General features: G+C 41.3%; 1 protein-coding gene and 1 long non-coding RNA gene across 2 annotated transcripts; both read right to left on the reverse strand.

Annotated features, from left to right (window-relative positions):
• Positions 1-1,536: 1,536 nt before the first annotated feature.
• Positions 1,537-3,818, reverse strand: LOC110534089 (lipocalin). Its single transcript, XM_036990491.1, has 6 exons — positions 3,647-3,818; positions 2,568-2,707; positions 2,425-2,504; positions 2,225-2,332; positions 1,967-2,068; positions 1,537-1,870 (listed from the first exon to the last, which is right to left on the reverse strand). The coding sequence occupies exons 1-6, from the start codon at positions 3,740-3,742 to the stop codon at positions 1,851-1,853; spliced, it is 546 nt and encodes a 181-aa protein (XP_036846386.1). The 5' UTR covers positions 3,743-3,818; the 3' UTR covers positions 1,537-1,850.
• Positions 3,819-9,531: 5,713 nt separating this feature from the next.
• LOC118966789 lies at positions 9,532-10,355 on the reverse strand. Its single transcript, XR_005053686.1, has 4 exons — positions 10,228-10,355; positions 10,005-10,076; positions 9,772-9,825; positions 9,532-9,566 (listed from the first exon to the last, which is right to left on the reverse strand). It is a non-coding gene; the product is annotated as an uncharacterized LOC118966789 (long non-coding RNA).
• Between the last annotated feature and the right edge of the window lie 8,457 nt (positions 10,356-18,812).

Below are 18,812 nucleotides of genomic sequence, written 5' to 3' on the forward strand. Positions count from 1 at the left end.
TCTTTCTAGCTTCATACATTCGTTTTTACTCCACAGCCAACAGTCCAGTTATTAAAGTAGCAACTTTTAATCCTACTTTTACTTGTTGACACACAACTAAGACTAAATGTAATCTACAAGCTGTATTCACACAATGAAATGGACATTCACCTGCTGTGAAAAAGCAGGTCCACTGTGCAGAGTGGTCGAGATGAACTCTTATTCGAATAGCACTTGCCAATATATTTAATGAACTATGAATGCAGTAATCATGAACTTGTGAATTACACCTGATGCTTTGAATGCTGAGACACTGAGAGAATGTGTTTTTTATGTGGTTGAGTGCCAGTTGTGAGGGATGTGTCAGTTAAGACACATTGCTGTAGTGTCTATACCCTATGCAAGTCCTGTCTACTTCCTGGTTCAAGTCCCGTACTGTTTTTGAATGGGCGTCAAGCTTATGTCATCAAATTCATGAAAATGTGTTATTTTAAATTGTCACATATTTGTATCCGTGGATTAATTCACCTTTATCCAATGGATTTTATGATTTTTTTTATTATGGAATATTGAAATGCTATTGGAAACCCTATTAAAGGCATCAGGTATAAGTAAATTAATCCACGAGTACAAATATAATTTGACATGTCTTAAATAACCAAATTTTCATGAATTTGATCATGTAAGCTTGATCCCCATTCAAAAAACAGGACTTGAACTAGGTAATAGGTGGGACTTTCATAGCGTGTTGTGCTTCGTGGTGCTCTGACCCCACATCTCCATGTCATATCTTTGTTGCTTTGAGAACTGTCTGTCTGGTCATGGACAATGCCTGATGAAGGAGTTGACTGCATCATAGCAAATAGCCATGTCCATTGTAAAAGTTGTAGTTTCTTTCAGTTGATTCACTTCTTTACACAAAATGAGATACTAGATGTGGTTGTTTTTCTCCATGTGGGTGGGAGGGGAATCTAACAGGTAAGCAGTATCATTTAGAACCAACCCCTAAACCCATCTTCATACAGATTATTTAACCCCTAATAAGCTTTATTATCAGGCCCCTGAAATAGGATGTAGCGCCAGCAAGGCCTTCAGAGTTAGATTGCACTAGATCTGGTACCACAGACTCATGACCACAACATACTTCCTTTACCCAAACACACATCGACTTATGCCAGTGGCCAGGGAGAGGCATTAGTCCCCTGAGGAGAAATACAACTTGTAAAGACTGGTGGTATATTTGTACTCGCTTCGACAGTTCCTTCCCCTGTGGTCATTTTTGTTTTTATATTTATTTCATCATCATGAACTTTGTTGTATAATTCAGTGTAACTAGAATTCTATAGGAGGTAAATTATTGTTTTGTACACATTTGTAAATAAAGTGTGTAGATGTAAACCCTTAACAAACAAAAGGAGGAATCAGAGCTGTGTTATGGATGTACTGGCAAGAAGTAGGATAACATTTTCAATAGAATGATGGTGCACCAAGGTTACTTTTAGAGCTGGGTTTACATTACATTTGATCAACACAGACTTCTAAAGCAGCTAACGTTACATCTTAGGATCAGAGGTATTAAATACCCAACATATTCTAGTCATCCGACGAGTAGAACGACTGACAAACAGAAAGAAGCACAGGACAGTATTTTATTGGAACCAATCAGGGAAGTGAAAAACTAAGGTTACAAGATTGCCTAACCAGCTACGCTGGGCTTCAGTAGGTAATGCAGATGCATGTTACGGTGTGGTCTGATGGATAAATGCAGCTGAAGATGATTCATGGTTGCCACAGTTTGCCATGGGTCGACCCATCAAGTAGCAATGCCATGCAGAAGGATCAAGGGAGCAAAGTGAAGAAGATGGATGAAATTACGCAGCGGGACACTCATCTGCCGAAAAGAAAAGGCAGTTGATAATAAGTCTGAGACGTTCCACACTTCTATCCAGAAATATTGTCCAACTTCACAAACAGAGATGGGATGTACCATTTTTGGGGAAGATAGCGATGTTTTCGGGCAGAATGCCAGTGTCCAGGGAGAACTGCCTAAACTTCTGCAGCAGGTCAGGGCCCAGGTCTGTCCCACGGGCTGTAGACACAACACATGTAGTGCATGGCACACTAAATATACTGTGAAGGATGCAATATTTTGTCATATAAGATTTCTAACAAATGATGGGGAAAGGAATAGTGAAACAATGAGACTGAGTCATGGGATTTTGCAGAGGAGTGGAAAGGATCGTACCATACAGGTTGGTGAGCACAGCTGAAACACCCTTGGTCTTGGTGTGAATAAGAGCATACTCGTCATACTTAACGTCAACGATACGCATGTCATTTTCATTACTCCAGCCTGGAGGGGACGAGAGGGAAAATAATTGACAATATCACACATATGCCCATTAGTGCACTGTGTGTGTATGTGTTTATAGGTTGTAGACTTACGCTCGCTCTTGTAGATGAATTTCCCCGCAAGTTTTGTCTTCTTGGCCAGGTGGTTCATTCTCCAGCAGGAGCCATCAGCGCTACAGAGACAATACAGTTAATACAGAATCAGCACAATGTCTCTCTCTCTCTCTCTTACTTACTTCCGGCTAGAATATGCAATATCCAGGTCTCCGTCAGCAGTTGGTGTCAGCATGGTGGTGCCCATCTTCATGTCGGCCCTGTGTTTGACGAACCACTGGGCATTAGTGGCAAATCCAATCACGTACCACTTTCCTGCCACCTGCAAAAACCAGCCCCGATTAGATTACATCACCTCCTCATTCCTGTCTGCAGGGGTCACAGAATGTATCAACCTTAAAGAACGGCTTCCTTTGAAAAGCAACAGATCCCTATCAAAACAGCATCTGTGGCATCAATATGAGTCAGAAAGTTATTCTAGAATCAAAATTGACTTCGAAGTGTAAATAGGATAATTATGGAGTTTGGAACATCCATGCGTCACAATGGGTAAAGGAAGGTTGGGTTTTGATTTGAGGATGTCAATTTGCCCACTAACATGGGGTGAACAGCTGCGGTGATTGCGCTCTATCTAATAGCATAGACAGTGAGACAGACCTGCTCAGCAGCTCCGACTGTTCACATAAGACAACAACTCAAGCATTTCTTTGCTTGAGAAATACTGCACTAAACACCTTAGATGTAAAGCTGCACAACTAAAACATCCTTGGCAAAAACGTCAAAATGAATTACAGATTTCTATTTCTATTTAGTTCACTCTGGGGATTTTGAGGAATTGAAATAGGCTACAGTGTCTCATGGGGGACAAACATCAATACCAAATGTGGAATCGGCCAGGAAACACACCTCCAAGACTGAAAATTCAATTTTCTAATGAGCAACAGAAAAACCCACATGCCAATCGGCGTGTTCAGTGGTTCTTTAAATCTATGAGGGCTGATACTGAAATAGCCCTGAATCATTCATGAATGAACATCTCAATAGCTATTGTCTCAATATGAACACCCAACAATGTGTCACTAGAATTCCCACATTTGTCTTCTTCCCTTCCATTTGAATCTGGTTTTCATCACAGGTTCCTTTCTGTATTCTTTCTCCTAACGTTTCTTTTTTTCTCCATAATAATCCCTAGTTTGTTCCTCGTCATTTGATTTTCAATGTAACGCTGATTTCTGATCCCTCTCTTCATTCTCTCTCTTACCCCCTGTAGATTGAAGTCTCCTTGGGGCATGACCTCAGCGGTGATAACCAAGGAGCAGAGCAGTGCTCCTAGTGCGCTCAGCAGCATGGTCGTCATGGCTACAGCAGAGCAGGGTCAGTATCAAGAATTATAAAGGACAAAACAGGAGATCTGCTTTTCTTAGCTACCTCTCACTCCTATATATACTGTAGAGCATGGGTTTACTGTAGAGCATACCCCCCCCCCCCCCCCCCCCCTCCATACACACACACACAAGCTGCTACCTGCTACCATCTCTATCCCCCGCCTCTTAGACACACACACACAATACCCATGGGTGGAGATGGGGCTTGTTGGGGGTGTGGCTGTGACCTCCCACTCCTAACCTCTATAGAACCCCGGAGGTGGTGAGATCACCGGGTTCAAACAAGAGCAGCATCATGTAATATGTGTAGGCGTGTGTGCATGTGAGTGCATGTGAAATGGGCTGAAAGCTCTTGTATGCAACAGCCCATCAATTTAGAAAATAAAATACCAGCAGCCAAAATAGACGGACAGTGATAAACAAAGCAGTATCTGCCCCTCCAGTGCTTTCTGTGGGCAGGAACTAGTGAATCAAATCTAACTGTCAGCACTTTAGATGGTAAACAGAGCTCCCCCTAACACACAATCCCTGTATCTTTCTTTGTGTGTGTGTGTGTGTGTGTGTGTGTGTGTGTGTGTGTGTGTGTGTGTGTGTGTGTGTGTGTGTGTGTGTGTGTGTGTGTGGTTTAATGTGAACTTTAACTATCGGTGTAAAACCTTGCTTGAGGGTAAAGAGCAAGACCACATGTAATGTTAGTTTCATATAATCTCAGTCAACACAATTTTAAAGGTATAGTCAATTCAAAATACAACTTAACATGATTTTCCACATATATTTTGATTGGTTTATCCCTTTAAATAAAACTGCTTCGGGCAAGTAATCCTTACATAAGTTCTAAAAATCTATTTGCCCGTTGTTAATTTTCTGCTCTTGTTGGAGGCGGTAGACATACTGTGATGGAACAGACACACCTACAGCTCACATATTGTACCTTGCCAGTTGGTACAGGGGTCTTGAAACATATCATTATTCAATCCAATATTGAAATTAATGTATTTAAAAAGATTTGAAAAAACACAAGGGATTTTAGTCTACTGACTGAACAACCATGCATGCAAGTTTTGTTATTACTGTGCTATGTTCTATGGTATAGATCAGGGGTCTGCAACATTTTCTAGCATGAGAGCTACATTTGGGGTGGCAGGTAGCCTAGTGGTTAGAGTGTTGGACTAGTAACCGAAAAGTTGCAAGATCCAATCCCCGAGCTGACATGGTAAAAATCTGTCTTTCTGCCTCTGAACAAGGCAGTTAACCCACTGTTCCTGTTCCTAGGCCGTCATTGAAAATAAGAATTTGTTCTAAACTGACTAGTTAAATAAAGGTAAAAAGAAAACAAGCTACTCATTTTTTTTTTCTAGCTTTACAAATAGGCACATTCTCCTCTCCCCTGCAACTTTCCCAGGTCCTTAGTGTAAGAGAATGTAGTTTGTTAATGTTTTGTCAATATACCTGGTAAAATATTGGTTAATAAAAAAAATCCAAGAGAGCCCTATAAAATCTGTGATTATGTTTTCTCAGTTGTATTTTTCCTGGTTTTAGATTTTGGGGGGTTTTCACTCTCAAAATTACAGTTGTTCATAGAGAAAACAACAAAATCCGATATTCTGAGTCTGTCAGTGCTTCAATCACATTAGAAGACAATTATTTTTTAGGTCTGGAAGAAAACTAACATTTTTATTTAATTGAGCATCTGGCCCTTTAATTGCGCAGTGTTCTGCCTTATGTGCTGGTCTAGGGATGGTTCTGTACTGCTGCTGCTCATTTCATGGCAAAGTTTGCAAATAACAAATAATCGATAAAAATTTACTTACTCATGACATATTTTTGCCAGGTAGGCTAAGCCTACTTTGCAGTTAACATTTAATTGCAAAGTTTTGGGGGAAAGTATATCTGTCAACCCACAGGATTGTAATCACATCAACCGGCTATTATCAAATCAAACTGTATTGGTCACATACACATATCTAGCAGATGTTATTGCGGGTGTAGTGAAATGCTTGTGTTCCTAGCTCCAACAGTGCGGTAGTATCTTAACAATTCACAACAATACAAAAATCTAAAAGTAAAAGAATGGAATTAAGAAATATATAAATATTAGGACGAGAAATGTCGGAGTGGCATTGACTAAAACACAGTTCAATAGAATACAGTATATACATTTGAAGTCTGAAGTTTACATACACTTAGGTTGGCGTCAATTAAAACTTTTAAAACGTTTTTCAACCACTCCACAAATTTCTTGTTAACAAACTATAGTTTTGGCAAGTCGGTTAGGACATCTACTTTGTACATGACACAAGTCATTTTTCCAACAATTGTTTACAGACAGATTAATTCACTGTATCACAATTCCAGTGGCTCAGAAGTTTACATACACTAAGTTGACTGTGCCTTTTAAACAGTTTGGAAATTTCCAGAAAATAATGTCATGGCTTTAGAAGCTTCTGATTGACTCAAATGATGTCATTTAGCCTATGTGAGGTGTCAATGCAGATGTATTTCAAGGCCTACCTTGACCTGGCCGTCCCTCTAAACTTTCAGCTCATACAAGGAGAAGACTGATCAGAGATGCAGCCAAGAGGCCCATGATCACTCTGGATGAACTGCAGAGATCTACAGCTGAGGTGGGAGACTCTGTCCATAGGACAACAATCAGTCGTATATTGCACAAATCTGGCCTTTATGGAAGAGTGGCAAGAAGAAAGCCATTTCTTAAAGATATCCATAAAAAGTGTTGTTTAAAGTTTGCCACAAGCCACCTGGGAGACACACCAAACATGTGGAAGAAGGTGCTCTGGTCAGATGAAACCAAAATTGAACTTTTTGGCAACAATGCAAAACGTTATGTTTGGCGTAAAAGCAACACAGCTGAACACACCATCCCCACTGTCAAACATGGTGGTGGCAGCATCATGGTTTGGGCTGCTTTTCTTCAGCAGGGACAGGGAAGATGGTTAAAATTGATGGGAAGATGGATGGAGCCAAATACAGGAGCATTCTGGAAGAAAACCTGATGGAGTCTGCAAAAGACCTGAGACTGGGACGGAGATTTGTCTTCCAACAAGACAATGATCCAAAACATAAAGCAAAATCTACAATGGAAAGGTTCAAAAATGAACATATCCAGGTGTTAGAATGGCCAAGTCAAAGTCCAGACCTGAATCCAATCGAGAATCTGTGGAAAGAACTGAAAACTGCTGTTCACAAATGCTCTCCATCCAACCTCACTGAGCTCGAGCTGTTTTGCAAGGAGGAATGGGAAAAAATGTCAGTCTCTCGATGTGCAAAACTGATAGAGACATACCCCAAGCGACTTACAGCTGTAATCGCAGCAAAAGGTGGCGCTACAAAGTATTAACTTAAGGGGGCTGAATAATTTTGCACGCCCAATTTTTCAGTTTTTGATTTGTTAAAAAAGTTTGAAATATCCAATAAATGTCGTTCCACTTCATGATTGTGTCCCACTTGTTGTTGATTCTTCACAAAAAAATACAGTTTTATATCTTTATGTTTGAAGCCTGAAATGTGGCAAAAGGTCGCCAAGTTCAAGGGGGCCGAATACTTTCGCAAGGCACTGTACCACGTTCATCTGTACAAACAATAGTACGCAAGTATAAACACCATGGGACCACGCAGCCATCATACCGCTCATGAAGGAGATGTGTTCTGTCTCCTAGAGAAGAATGTACTATGGTGCGAAAAGTGCAAATCAATCCCAGAACAACAGCAAAGGACCTTGTGAAGATGCTGGAGGAAATAGGCACAAAAAGATCTATATCCACAGTAAAACGAGTCCTATATCGACATAACCTGAAAGGTCGCTCAGCAAGGAAGAAGCCACTGCTCCAAAACTGCCATAAAAAAGCCAGACTAGGGTTTGCAACTGCACAAGGGGATGAAGATCGTACTTTTTGGAGAAATATCCTCTGGTCTGATGAAACAAAAACAGAACTGTTTGGCCATAATGACCATCGTTATGTTTGGAAGAAAAGGGGGGAGACTTGCAAGCCGAAGAACACCATCCAAACCGTGAAGCACGGGGGTGGCAGCATCATGTTGTGGTGGTGCTTTGCTGCAGGAGGGAATGGTTCACTTCACAAAATAGATGGCATCATGAGGGAGGGAAATGATGTGGATATATTGAAGCAACATCTCAAGACATCAGTCAGGAAGTGGAAGCTTGGTCGCAAATGGGTCTTCCAAATGGACAATGGCCCCAAGCATACTTCCAAAGTTGTGGCAAAATGGCTTAAGGACAACAAAGTCAAGGTATTGGAGTGGCCATCACAAAGCCCTGACGTCAATCCCATAGAAAATGTGTGGGCAGAACTGAAAAAGCGTGTGCGAGCAAGGAGGCCTACAAACCTGACTCAGTTACACCAGCGCTGTCAGGAGGAATGTGCCAAAATTCACCCGACTTATTGTAGGAAGCTTGTGGAAGGCTACTCGAAACGTTTTACCCAAGTTAAACAATTTAAAGGTAATGCTACCAAATAATGCTACTAAAATAAAGTGGTGATCCTAACAGACCTAAGTAAGAGGATCAGATGTCAGGAATTGTGAAAAACTGAGTTTAAATGTATTTGGCTAAGGTGTATGTAAACTTCCGACTTCAACTGTACATATGAGATGAGTAAAGCACTATGTAAACACTATTAAAGTGGCTAGCGTTCCAATATTAAAGTGGCTAGTGATTCCATGTCTATGTATTTAGGGCGGCAGCCTCTAACGTACAGGGTTGAGTAACCGGGGGGGTAGCCGGCTAGTGATGGCTATTTAACAGTCTGATGGCCTTGAGAAGCTGTTTTTCAGTCTCTCGGTCCCAGCTTTGATGCACCTGTACTGACCTCTCCTTCTGGATGATAGCGGGGTGAACAGGCCGTGGCTCGGGTGGTTGATGTCCTTGATGATCTTTTTGGCCTTCCTTTGACATCAGGTGCTGTAGGTGTCCTGGAGGGCAGGCACTGTGCCCCCGGTGATGTGTTTGGCAGACTGCACCCTGCAGTACCAGGCAGTGATACAGTTGGATGGGGAGCGTCGCTGCACAGCTATTTTCAGGTCTCTCCAGAGATGTTCAATCGGATTCAAGTCCAGGCTCTGGCTGTTCCACTCAGGGTCATTCAGAGACTTGTCCCGAAGCCACTCCTGCGTTGTCTTGGCTGTGTGCTTAGGGTCGTTGTCGTGTTGGAAGATGAACTTCGCCCCAGTTTGAGGTCCTGAGCGCTCTGCAGATTTTCATCAAGAATCCCTGTACTTTGCTCCGTTCATCTTTCCTTCGATCCTCTTTGTCTCCCAGTCCTTACCGCTGAAAAACATCCCCACAGCATGATGCTGCCACCACCATGCTTCACCGTAGGGATGGTGCCAGGTTTCCTCCAGACGTGACTCTTAGCATTCAGGCCAAAGTGTTCAATCTTCGTTTCATCAGACCAGAGAATCTTGTTTCTCAACGTCTGCATCTTTTGGCAAACTCCAAGCAGGCTGTCATGTGCCTTTTCCTGAGGAGTGGCTTCCGTCTGGCCACCCTACCATATAGGCCTGATTGGTGGAGTGATGCAGAGATGGTTGTCCTTCTGGAAGGTTCTCCCATCTTCACAGAGGAACACTGAAACTCCGTCAGAGTGACCATCGGGTTCTTGGTCACCTTCCTGACCAAGGACCTTCTCCCCCGATTTCTCAGTTTGGCTGGGCAGCCAGCTCTAAATCAAATCAAAAAGAAATTGTCACATACACGTGTTTATCAGTTCATTTTTCAGTTCAAATGTTCATTTACAATGGCGTCCTCTGTTACTTTAGCTAAATAAGAAAAAGTAAAAAATGTTTGTTTAATCCTAGAATTGAAGTGGCCTAGAAGCTGGAATAGTACAGACTAAATATGAATGAGTGTGTAATAGATGTGTGGAGTCTTCAATGAGTCTTTAATGATTGGTTAGGGAAATATGAACTCATCCTGTTGATCGCTGGTTTGGGCACGGAAGCAAATATTATGTGTTGTACTTACCCAGATCTTTGGATCTAGTTTTCCATTTCAAAGTATTTACAATTCGATTAGGGTCTGCAACAGACACAGCCAACCACCTCGTGAACGAATGGCCACAACACTTACAGTATTAAACACTTAAAGTTACAATCGCCACACAGTGTCACATGCAAGGAATCACCCAGAAAAGACATTGGTGGAGAGGAGAGAAACAGAGAGGAAGAGGACAAGTAAAATTATAACATATGACTCACCCAGGGCCTCTTGAATCTTCTTCACTCCTCTGGGTAATGAGATCCTATTTTTCTTGGTTTTGCGTTTTCCATCTAAAAATATAAAACAGGGAGGTCCGGTCAACTGAGTCAGTCACTCAAGGTTCTCCTGTAGCCTACCCTGTAACACTGTTATCATAATCACATAATCACATGACTATGTCCCGTATGTCGTGCTGCATGTAGTGAGTTATGTCATACTCACCAGATTCAGTCAGCAATAGACACACCACCACAAGCACCACGATCAGCAATGACTTCATCCTAGTGCTGTGATACTTTGCATACCTCCCGTCTTATTCTGGTGACTTTATGCCAGTTCGGTTCCTTTTCTTCTCCGAACAACCTCTACTTTAATGTTTTGTTTGTTTGTATTCCACCTTTATTTAACTAGGCAAATCAAAACCAATTCTTATTTACAATGACAGCATACCCCGGTCAAACCCGGATGACGATGGGGCATTGTGCGCTGCCCTATGGGACTCCCAATCACGGCCGGATGTGATACAGCCTGGAATCGAACCAGGGACTGTAGTGACGCCTCTCACACTGAGATGCAGAGCCTTAGACTGCTGTGCCACTCGGGGGCCCCTCATCAATTCCCCTCATCAAACCCCCCAAGACGGAAGGATAATTACCAGTTTTCAGCTTTGTGTGTGTTTTGGTGAAATATGGTAATCACAGGTAAAAGCAGCCATCAGCCAATCATATGCTGTCATTACAGGTTGTAATCACCTCTTACAATGGGTGGGGTCCTCCTTTGGGTTGCATTACAGCAGACACCCAATTGAGGGAAAATGTTTTCTGTAAAAAGAAAAGGAAGACTGCACACCACAATTGACTCTCCCCTTTCCTGTTGCCAGAATTATATTTTGATGTCCAGAACCAACTCAAAGTCTGTTTCGATCTTAAATGCAGAAAATGTTTCAAACAGTAGACCTATAGGAGGTACAACCTGAGGCTTCTTTGATGAAGGAAAACTGTACCACTATAGTGTCAGAAATCAAGCCTCTTCCCCCAGATGTGCCGGTTTTAAAAGGAGACTATCCCGATTTGAGGCCTCGATTGGAAGACTGCACTGTACTCAACTGACAGAATCTCTACCTGATATGTGGTACCATAAAATCATAAGAAATGTCAGTCACTACTAGGGATTACGCAATAGGTGTACAGTAATTGATGTGATAGAGATGGGGGAAATGTCATCACCTACAAATATGCAAATTGGAATTGTATAACAAGCACCCACATACGCACTTCACAGATTTTTTGTAATAGATTCTTTAAAGGTTTTACAAAAAGTGAAGTCAGCTGTCAAATGTTTATTTACATTGTATTGTACCAAAATACATTTAGTCAAAGGTGAAAACGGATTTTAGTACAAAGACAGATATTTACCAATGGAAGTATAAAATACAGTATAGTACAATACAGGTGAGCATAAAATGGGTACACATGATCCAGAGCAGGCATGGAGGCTGTTGGTTGGATTATGGGGGTGGCATCATCTGCAGGGAGTTACAGGTATTCAGAAGAAACCAATAGGGTCATTGTGAGTTTTTGGAGTCTGTACTCTATGCAGCTCCAGTTTCCCGCCAGCGTGGGGTAGTGTTTTATGGACGCGCAGGTGCATAAATTCATCTCCACCAACATAAGAGAGGGAAGGACTAGGGCCTGATGAGTGATGCATAGGTGATAGAGAGACATTACTCTCAAGACTCTTATGTACTGAGTAAAGATCCATTTGTTTAGTGTTTACAAAGCTCTTCATGTTTACACCCTATACATTTTTAACACAGCCCAATGCTTTGAAAGCCATACAGGGGGTTGTGAGGGTGTGGCAGGGAGTCACAGCTCTCACAGATCTTGAAGACAAAATCATGACTCAATGTATTGCAGGGGTCTCCAACATGTTGATCTCAAGCTACCAGTAGCTCGCAGACCACTTATGAGTAGCTGGCCAAACAATTCTGAAAGTACTTGCAATTTTCAAGTGTTCCACCCAGGGGCTGGCGCCAGAATGTATCAATTGAACAGGCCTTTGATTTCCATAGGCGGCACGTTTTTTCACGGATCTCCAATGTGTGCACGCACAATTCTTGGAACTGGTGTAATAGTAAAGGCAGCTTCTCAAGCTTACAATTTATCCTACCAGTTATGATTATTTTATATGCGCATTTTCGTAGAACAGTTTAATTTCAATATTAAAGTTTTAGTTTCTCAAAATCATTGGGGGGTCGGCTGCAGATGGCTATATCGGTCCGCTAATACAGGACTATTAAAGCCCCAGTGCACTACTTTTGTGAAAAATTATATGTATTGTATTGTATTCTTTTACTTTATATGGGATCATCAGATCAGGATACTTTGCTCTGTCATAGCGAGGCTTGGTGAAGATCAAGGCCGGGAGTGTTGGAAATATAAAAAAATGTCATATTTAAAAAAAAGATTTTGTTGACTTGTTTGAGATTAAGAACAATTGACTGAGAAGCTCAGCTTATTAGTGGTGTACGTGATGAGTTAAGACAATCAGACAATGCCAAATGGGAAAGTCATGCTCCCGGTTCAAGTATTTTGAATGATTTTATTTAGACGGGAGTTATTATATAATAATAAATCAATTACTTTAGGGCAATCCAGCATCCTAACAGTGCACTGTGCACCCGCCAACCCTTTCCAGTTCGCAAGAGGCTGAAACCAGATATCTGTATATAATGACGAGATGCTCATGTCTCTGCCCTAACAATGGTACTCTTTGTCCCAAAGGCAGGAAGGCAGGCGACAAGCTTAAGCCTGTATATTATTCCCATAGAAAGGCATTGGGCTTACTCTGTGCTTCGCCTCTTCCTCTCTGAAATTAGGCTATATATCACTGGAGAAAGCGACATAAATGTGTATATATAAATATTATTTTTTTATCCAGTCGGATAAACACTCCAAACAGCCGACCCGACTGCACGGAGGCGTCCGCATGGTCCTAAAGCACACCGTTGCCTCGTTTTGTATCACATTCCAATGATAAAACTGGGGGGGACAAACGTGCTATTTCAATATGTCCCCCCCCCCCCCCCCCCCCCATCTCTGGTGAAAGTTACACCCCTGCATGCCATAATCTTTAGTCTTTCTGTCTGAACGCATCACGTCAAATAAATTATCAATATTTAAATAATTTATTTGGACAGGCAAGGAGGTATGGTAGGGTGGGCCTGGACCCCTAAGGCCAGCCCATAGTGCTGGCCCTGGTTCCACCGTAAACTGTCATGATCAAATCTCTCAAGTATCAGACACTGCAAGCTTCCAGCTCTAACCAAATTAAGAAATATTGATATTATCCCACCCCTGGTTAGCCACTATTGGCTTAAAAATCCAAACCTAACACAATATGTGCCAATTAATTTCCAACAATATTGCCCATTTCTGTCTGTGTGTTGCGGCCATTTGTCTATTACTCAGTGCATAGCCAGTGTACTGATGGGTCATTCGCGAATGAACGGCTCTTTTTGAATGGCTTTTTTTGGTGAACGTCGGGAACCAAATCGCATATGTGAAAGAGTCGTTAATTTGGTTACCTGATTTGCATACTTTTCCTATTACTTTTTGAGCTCCAGACATCGATTATCAGCAGATAAATTATAAAAACATCCTCTGAAGATGGCAATTCCTCAGTGCAGGAACAATATAGTGAGGAGAGAGCCTAATTCAGTGTTAATATTTTTTTGCAGAACATATAACAATTTGGTCAGGTAAAGATGTATTTGAACTCACATTTCACGATCTGACATCATGGTAGACAACATTTTAGGCTTTAAATTCAAGATTTTTGTATGGTTTTGGTACATTTCTAAGCATTACTGAGCGATCAGCAGTTTGGGAGGCAAATTAACAGCTCTTTTCAGTGAACAGAGTGAACAGTGAACACCTCTACGCAGACGACACCATTCTGTATACTTCTGGCCCTTCTTTGGACACTGTGTTAACAAACCTCCAGACGAGCTTCAATGTCATACAACACTCCTTCCGTGGCCTCCAACTGCTCTTAAATGCTACTAAAACTAAATGCATGCACTTCAACCGATCGCTGCCCGCACCCGACCGCCCGACTAGCATCACTACTCTGGACGGTTCTGACCTAGAATATGTGGACAACTACAAATACCTAGCTGTCTGGTTAGACTGTAAACTCTCCTTCTAGACTCACATTAAGCATCTCCAATCCCAAATTAAATCTATAATCGGTTTCCTATTTCGCAACAAAGACTCCTTCACTCATGCTGCTAAACATACCCTCATAAAACTGACTATCCTACCGACCCTTGACTTCAGCGATGTAATTTACAAAACAGCCTCCAACACTCTACTTAGCAAATCACAGTGCCATCCATTGTGTCACCAAAGCCCCATACACTACCCACCACTGCGACCTGTATGCTCTCGTTGGCTGGCCCTCGCTTCATATTCATCGCCAATCCCACTGGCTCCAGGTCATCTATAAGTCTTTGCTAGGTAAAGTCCCACCTTATCTCAGCTCACTGGTCACCATAGCAACACCCACCCATAGCACAAGCTCCAGGAGGTATATTTCACTGGTCATCCTCAAAGACAACTCCTACTTTGGCCGCCTTTCCTTCCAGTTCTCTGCTGCCAATGACTGGAACGAATTGCAAAAATCACTGAAGCTGGAGACTTATATCTTCCTCACTAACTTTAAGCATCAGCTGTCAGAGCAGCTTACCGATCACTGCACCTGTACACAGCCCATCTGTAAATAGCCCACCCAACTACCTCATCCCCATATTGTTGTTTATTTTTGCTCTTTTGCACCCCAGTATCTCTACTTGCACATCATAATCTGCACATCTATCACTCCAGTGTTAATGCTAAATTGTAATTATTTCGCCACTATGGCCTATTTATTGCCTTACCTCCCTAATCTTACTACATTTGCACACACTGTATATAGATTTTTTTTTCTATTGTGTTATTGACTGTACGTTTGTTTATCCCATGTGTAACTGTTGTTGTTTTTGTCGCACTGCTTTGCTTTATCTTGGTCAGGTCGCAGTTGTAAATGAGAACTTGTTCTCAACTGGCCTACCTGGTTAAATAAAGGTTAAATAAAATTAAAATAATTAGTAGCCGGTTGATGTGATAACCATTGTGGGTTGACAGAAAAACTTTCCCCAAACCCTTCTCAATTAAATGTTAACTGCAAAGTAGGCTTACCTGGCAGACATACAGTGGGGCAAAAAAGTATTTAGTCTGCCACCAATTGTGCAAGTTCTCCCACTTAAAAAGATGAGAGAGGCATGTAATTTTCATCATAGGTACACTTCAACTATGACAGACAAAATGAGAAAAGAAATCCAGAAAATCACATTGTAGGATTTTTAATGAATTTATTTGCAAATTATGGTGGAAAATAAGTATTTGGTCACCTACAAACAAGCAAGATTTCTGGCTCTCACAGACCTGTAACTTCTTCTTTAAGAGGCTCCTCTGTCCTCCACTCGTTACCTGTATTAATGGCACCTGTTTGAAATTGTTATCAGTATAAAAGACACCTGTCCACAACCTCAAACAGTCACACTCCAAACTCCACTATGGCCAAGACCAAAGAGCTGTCAAAGGACACCAGAAACAAAATTGTAGACCTGCACCAGGCTGGGAAGACTGAATCTGCAATAGGTAAGCAGCTTGGTTTGAAGAAATAAACTGTGGGAGCAATTATTAGGAAATGGAAGACATACAAGACCACTGATAATCTCCCTCGATCTGGGGCTCCACGCAAGATCTTACCCCGTGGGGTCAAAATGATCACAAGAACGGTGAGCAAAAATCCCAGAACCACACGGGGGGACCTAGTGAATGACCTGCAGAGAGCTGGGACCAAAGTAAAAAATAAAACCAAAATAAAACTCAACTCGTCGTGTTTGGAGGACAAAGAATGCTGAGTTGCATCCAAAGAACACCATACCTACTGTGAAGCATGGGAGTGGAAACATCATGCTTTGGGGCTGTTTTTCTGCAAAGGGACCAGGATGACTGATCCGTGTAAAGGAAAGAATGAATGGGGCCATGTATCGTGAGATTTTGAGTGAAAACTTCCTTCCATCAGCAAGGGCATTGAAGATGAATCGTGGCTGGGTCTTTCAGCATGACAATGATCCCAAACACACCGCCCGGGCAACGAAGGAGTGGCTTCGTAAGAAGCATTTCAAGGTCCTGGAGTGGCCTAGCCAGTCTCCAGATCTCAACCCCATAGAAAATCTTTGGAGGGAGTTGAAAGTCTGTGTTGCCCAGCAACAGCCCCAAAACATCACTGCTCTAGAGGAGATCTGCATGGAGGAATGGGCCAAAATACCAGCAACAGTGTGTGAAAACCTTGTGAAGACTTACAGAAAACGTTTGACCTCTGTCATTGCCAACAAAGGGTACATAACAAAGTATTGAGATAAACTTTTGTTATTGACCAAATACTTATTTTCCACCATAATTTGCAAATTAATTCATAAAAAGTCCTACAATGTGATTTTCTGGATTTTTTTCCTCATTTTGTCTGTCATAGTTGAAGTGTACCTATGATGAAAATTACAGGCCTCTCTCATCTTTTTAAGTGGGAGAACTTGCACAATTGGTGGCTGACTATAATACTTTTTTGCCCCACTGTATATCATGAGTAAGTATATCATTTGTTTTGATTATTTGTTAATTGGAAACCTTGCCATTAAATTAGCATCAGCAGTACAGAACCATTGCTAGACCTGCATATGAGACAGCTCACTGGATAAGCAATTAAAGGGCAAGATGCACAATCAAAAAATAAGATGTGTTCGTTTTCTTCCAGACCTAAAAAAAATGGTATTCTGATGTGATTTAATCATTGACATCAACTCAGAACATTCAATTTAGTTGTTTCTCTGTGAACAAATATAATTTTGAGAGTGAAAACCCTCAACAAATCTGAAACCAGGAAGAATAAAACTGAAGTAAAAAAATCACAGATTTTATAGGGCCCACCTTCGTTTTTTATTAACCATTATTTTACCTGGTATATTGATCAGTAAACATAGTGTACTACTTTATCTTGTACACTTAAGGACCCAGGGGAGAGGAGAAGAATGTGCATATTTGAAAGCTAAAAAAATGCTAGAAAAGGTTGGAGACCCATGATAGTGGAACCGCGAGACATTTATTTTTGCAAAACATAGGCTAGAAATAATACAATCATTTTTTTATACAAGAAGAGTGAAGAAGTTGGTCTCCACCACAACTTGTGTTTTGAATGTTTTGACAGTGAAAACATCAAACTTCTTTCCAGAATGTGGCTTCATCTGGAAACACTTAAAAGACAATCAGGCAATGACTTAGTTGTTCCAGCAGCATTCCAAATTTACTCCATATAGCCTATGCACATGCACACCTATAGGTTTGACATTTGTTATTTACCCACAAATGGAATAACATGGTTGAGGTAATTATTGTGTGTCATCTTTGTTGAAAGAATACATTTGTTATTTACCCACAAATTGAATAACATGGTTGAGGTAATTATTGTGTCATCTTTGTTGAAAGATGAGCATATTCAGTTGGACAGCTAGACTAAGCAGGCGAAATTAAGGAATTATGCTCACTTTACAGCAGATTTGGTGCACTTCGGGAGTGGCATCCTTCACGTTCGTGGCTAGAATGGATCCAGTTTATGTCAACAGTTGATTTTTGTTGCATTTTAGCTAAGCCTAACTCTTTTCCTAACCTTAACCTAATTATTCTAACCTGCTACGTGAATTATCCTAACCTGCTGTTTAAATTTTCCTAACCGGCTACTAAACGTCAAACCTGAATTTAAATGGACAAAAGCTGGATCCCGTCTAGCCATGGCCTTCACCTCGGAGGCACCGCTACACATCATCATGATTAGTTGAAGTAGGAAAGTTAGTTACAGCTGAAAAACCTACAAAATATTTGACAAATGAATTTTTACTTTGTTGTTTATATTGTCACGATCACATGACTTGAGTCATACTTTTTGCAAGGTACCATTCTATTTATGAAGTGGATAAACTGCCGCTGCATAAATATACAAGCTTTTGTATTCACACAATGCAATGGACATTCAACTGCTGAGAAAACGCAGGTCCTCTGAGCAGAGTGGTCGTCCATTCTAACTAAGCAATAAGGCCGGAGGAGGTGTGGTATATGCCCGATAGGGCTGTTCTTACGCAAGACGCAACGCAGAGTGCCTGGACACAGCCTTTATCCGTGGAATATTGGCCAAATATTACAAACCCTCGAAGAACCCTATTGCTATTATAAACTGGTTACCAACGTAATTAGAGCAGTAAAACTAAATGTTTTGTCATACCCGGTGGTATACGTTCTGATATGCCAGAATTCAGGGCTCAAACCACCCAGTTCATAATAGCACTTATAAGATATATCTTGTATTCGTGGATTCATTTACCCCATATATTTTTGAAGGTTTTTGATTACGGAAAATACAAATAAAATGGTACATATTCATGAAAGACAAAAGGTAGAAAGAAGCAAATGAATCTACAAATACGAATATAATTTTACATATATCGTTAATGACCACGTTTTCATGAAGCCCACTCAAAAACAATAGAGGGTTTGAACAAGGAAGTAGGCGGGACTTTCATAGCATCTTGCGCTTACTGGTGTCTGACCCCAGATCTTTATATCGTTGTTGTTTTGAGGAGAATTGTCTGTCTGGCCATGGACAATGCCTGGAGAAGGAGTTGACTGCATCATAGCAAATAGCCATGTCCA

This window comes from Oncorhynchus mykiss, chromosome 10 (assembly GCF_013265735.2).
Source record: "Oncorhynchus mykiss isolate Arlee chromosome 10, USDA_OmykA_1.1, whole genome shotgun sequence".
NCBI classification, from domain to species: Eukaryota; Metazoa; Chordata; class Actinopteri; order Salmoniformes; family Salmonidae; genus Oncorhynchus; species Oncorhynchus mykiss.

Bases quoted from the DNA above. Each gene is read 5' to 3' on its own strand.
- LOC110534089 (XM_036990491.1), bottom strand. From the start codon at position 3,742: ATGACGACCATGCTGCTGAGCGCACTAGGAGCACTGCTCTGCTCCTTG. The intron at 2,505-2,567 runs GTAAGTAAGAGA...TTGTCTCTGTAG, and splicing joins ATTGCATATTCTAGCCGGAA to CGCTGATGGCTCCTGCTGGA. The intron at 1,871-1,966 runs GTACATCCCATC...TCTTTTCGGCAG, and splicing joins CGCTATCTTCCCCAAAAATG to ATGAGTGTCCCGCTGCGTAA.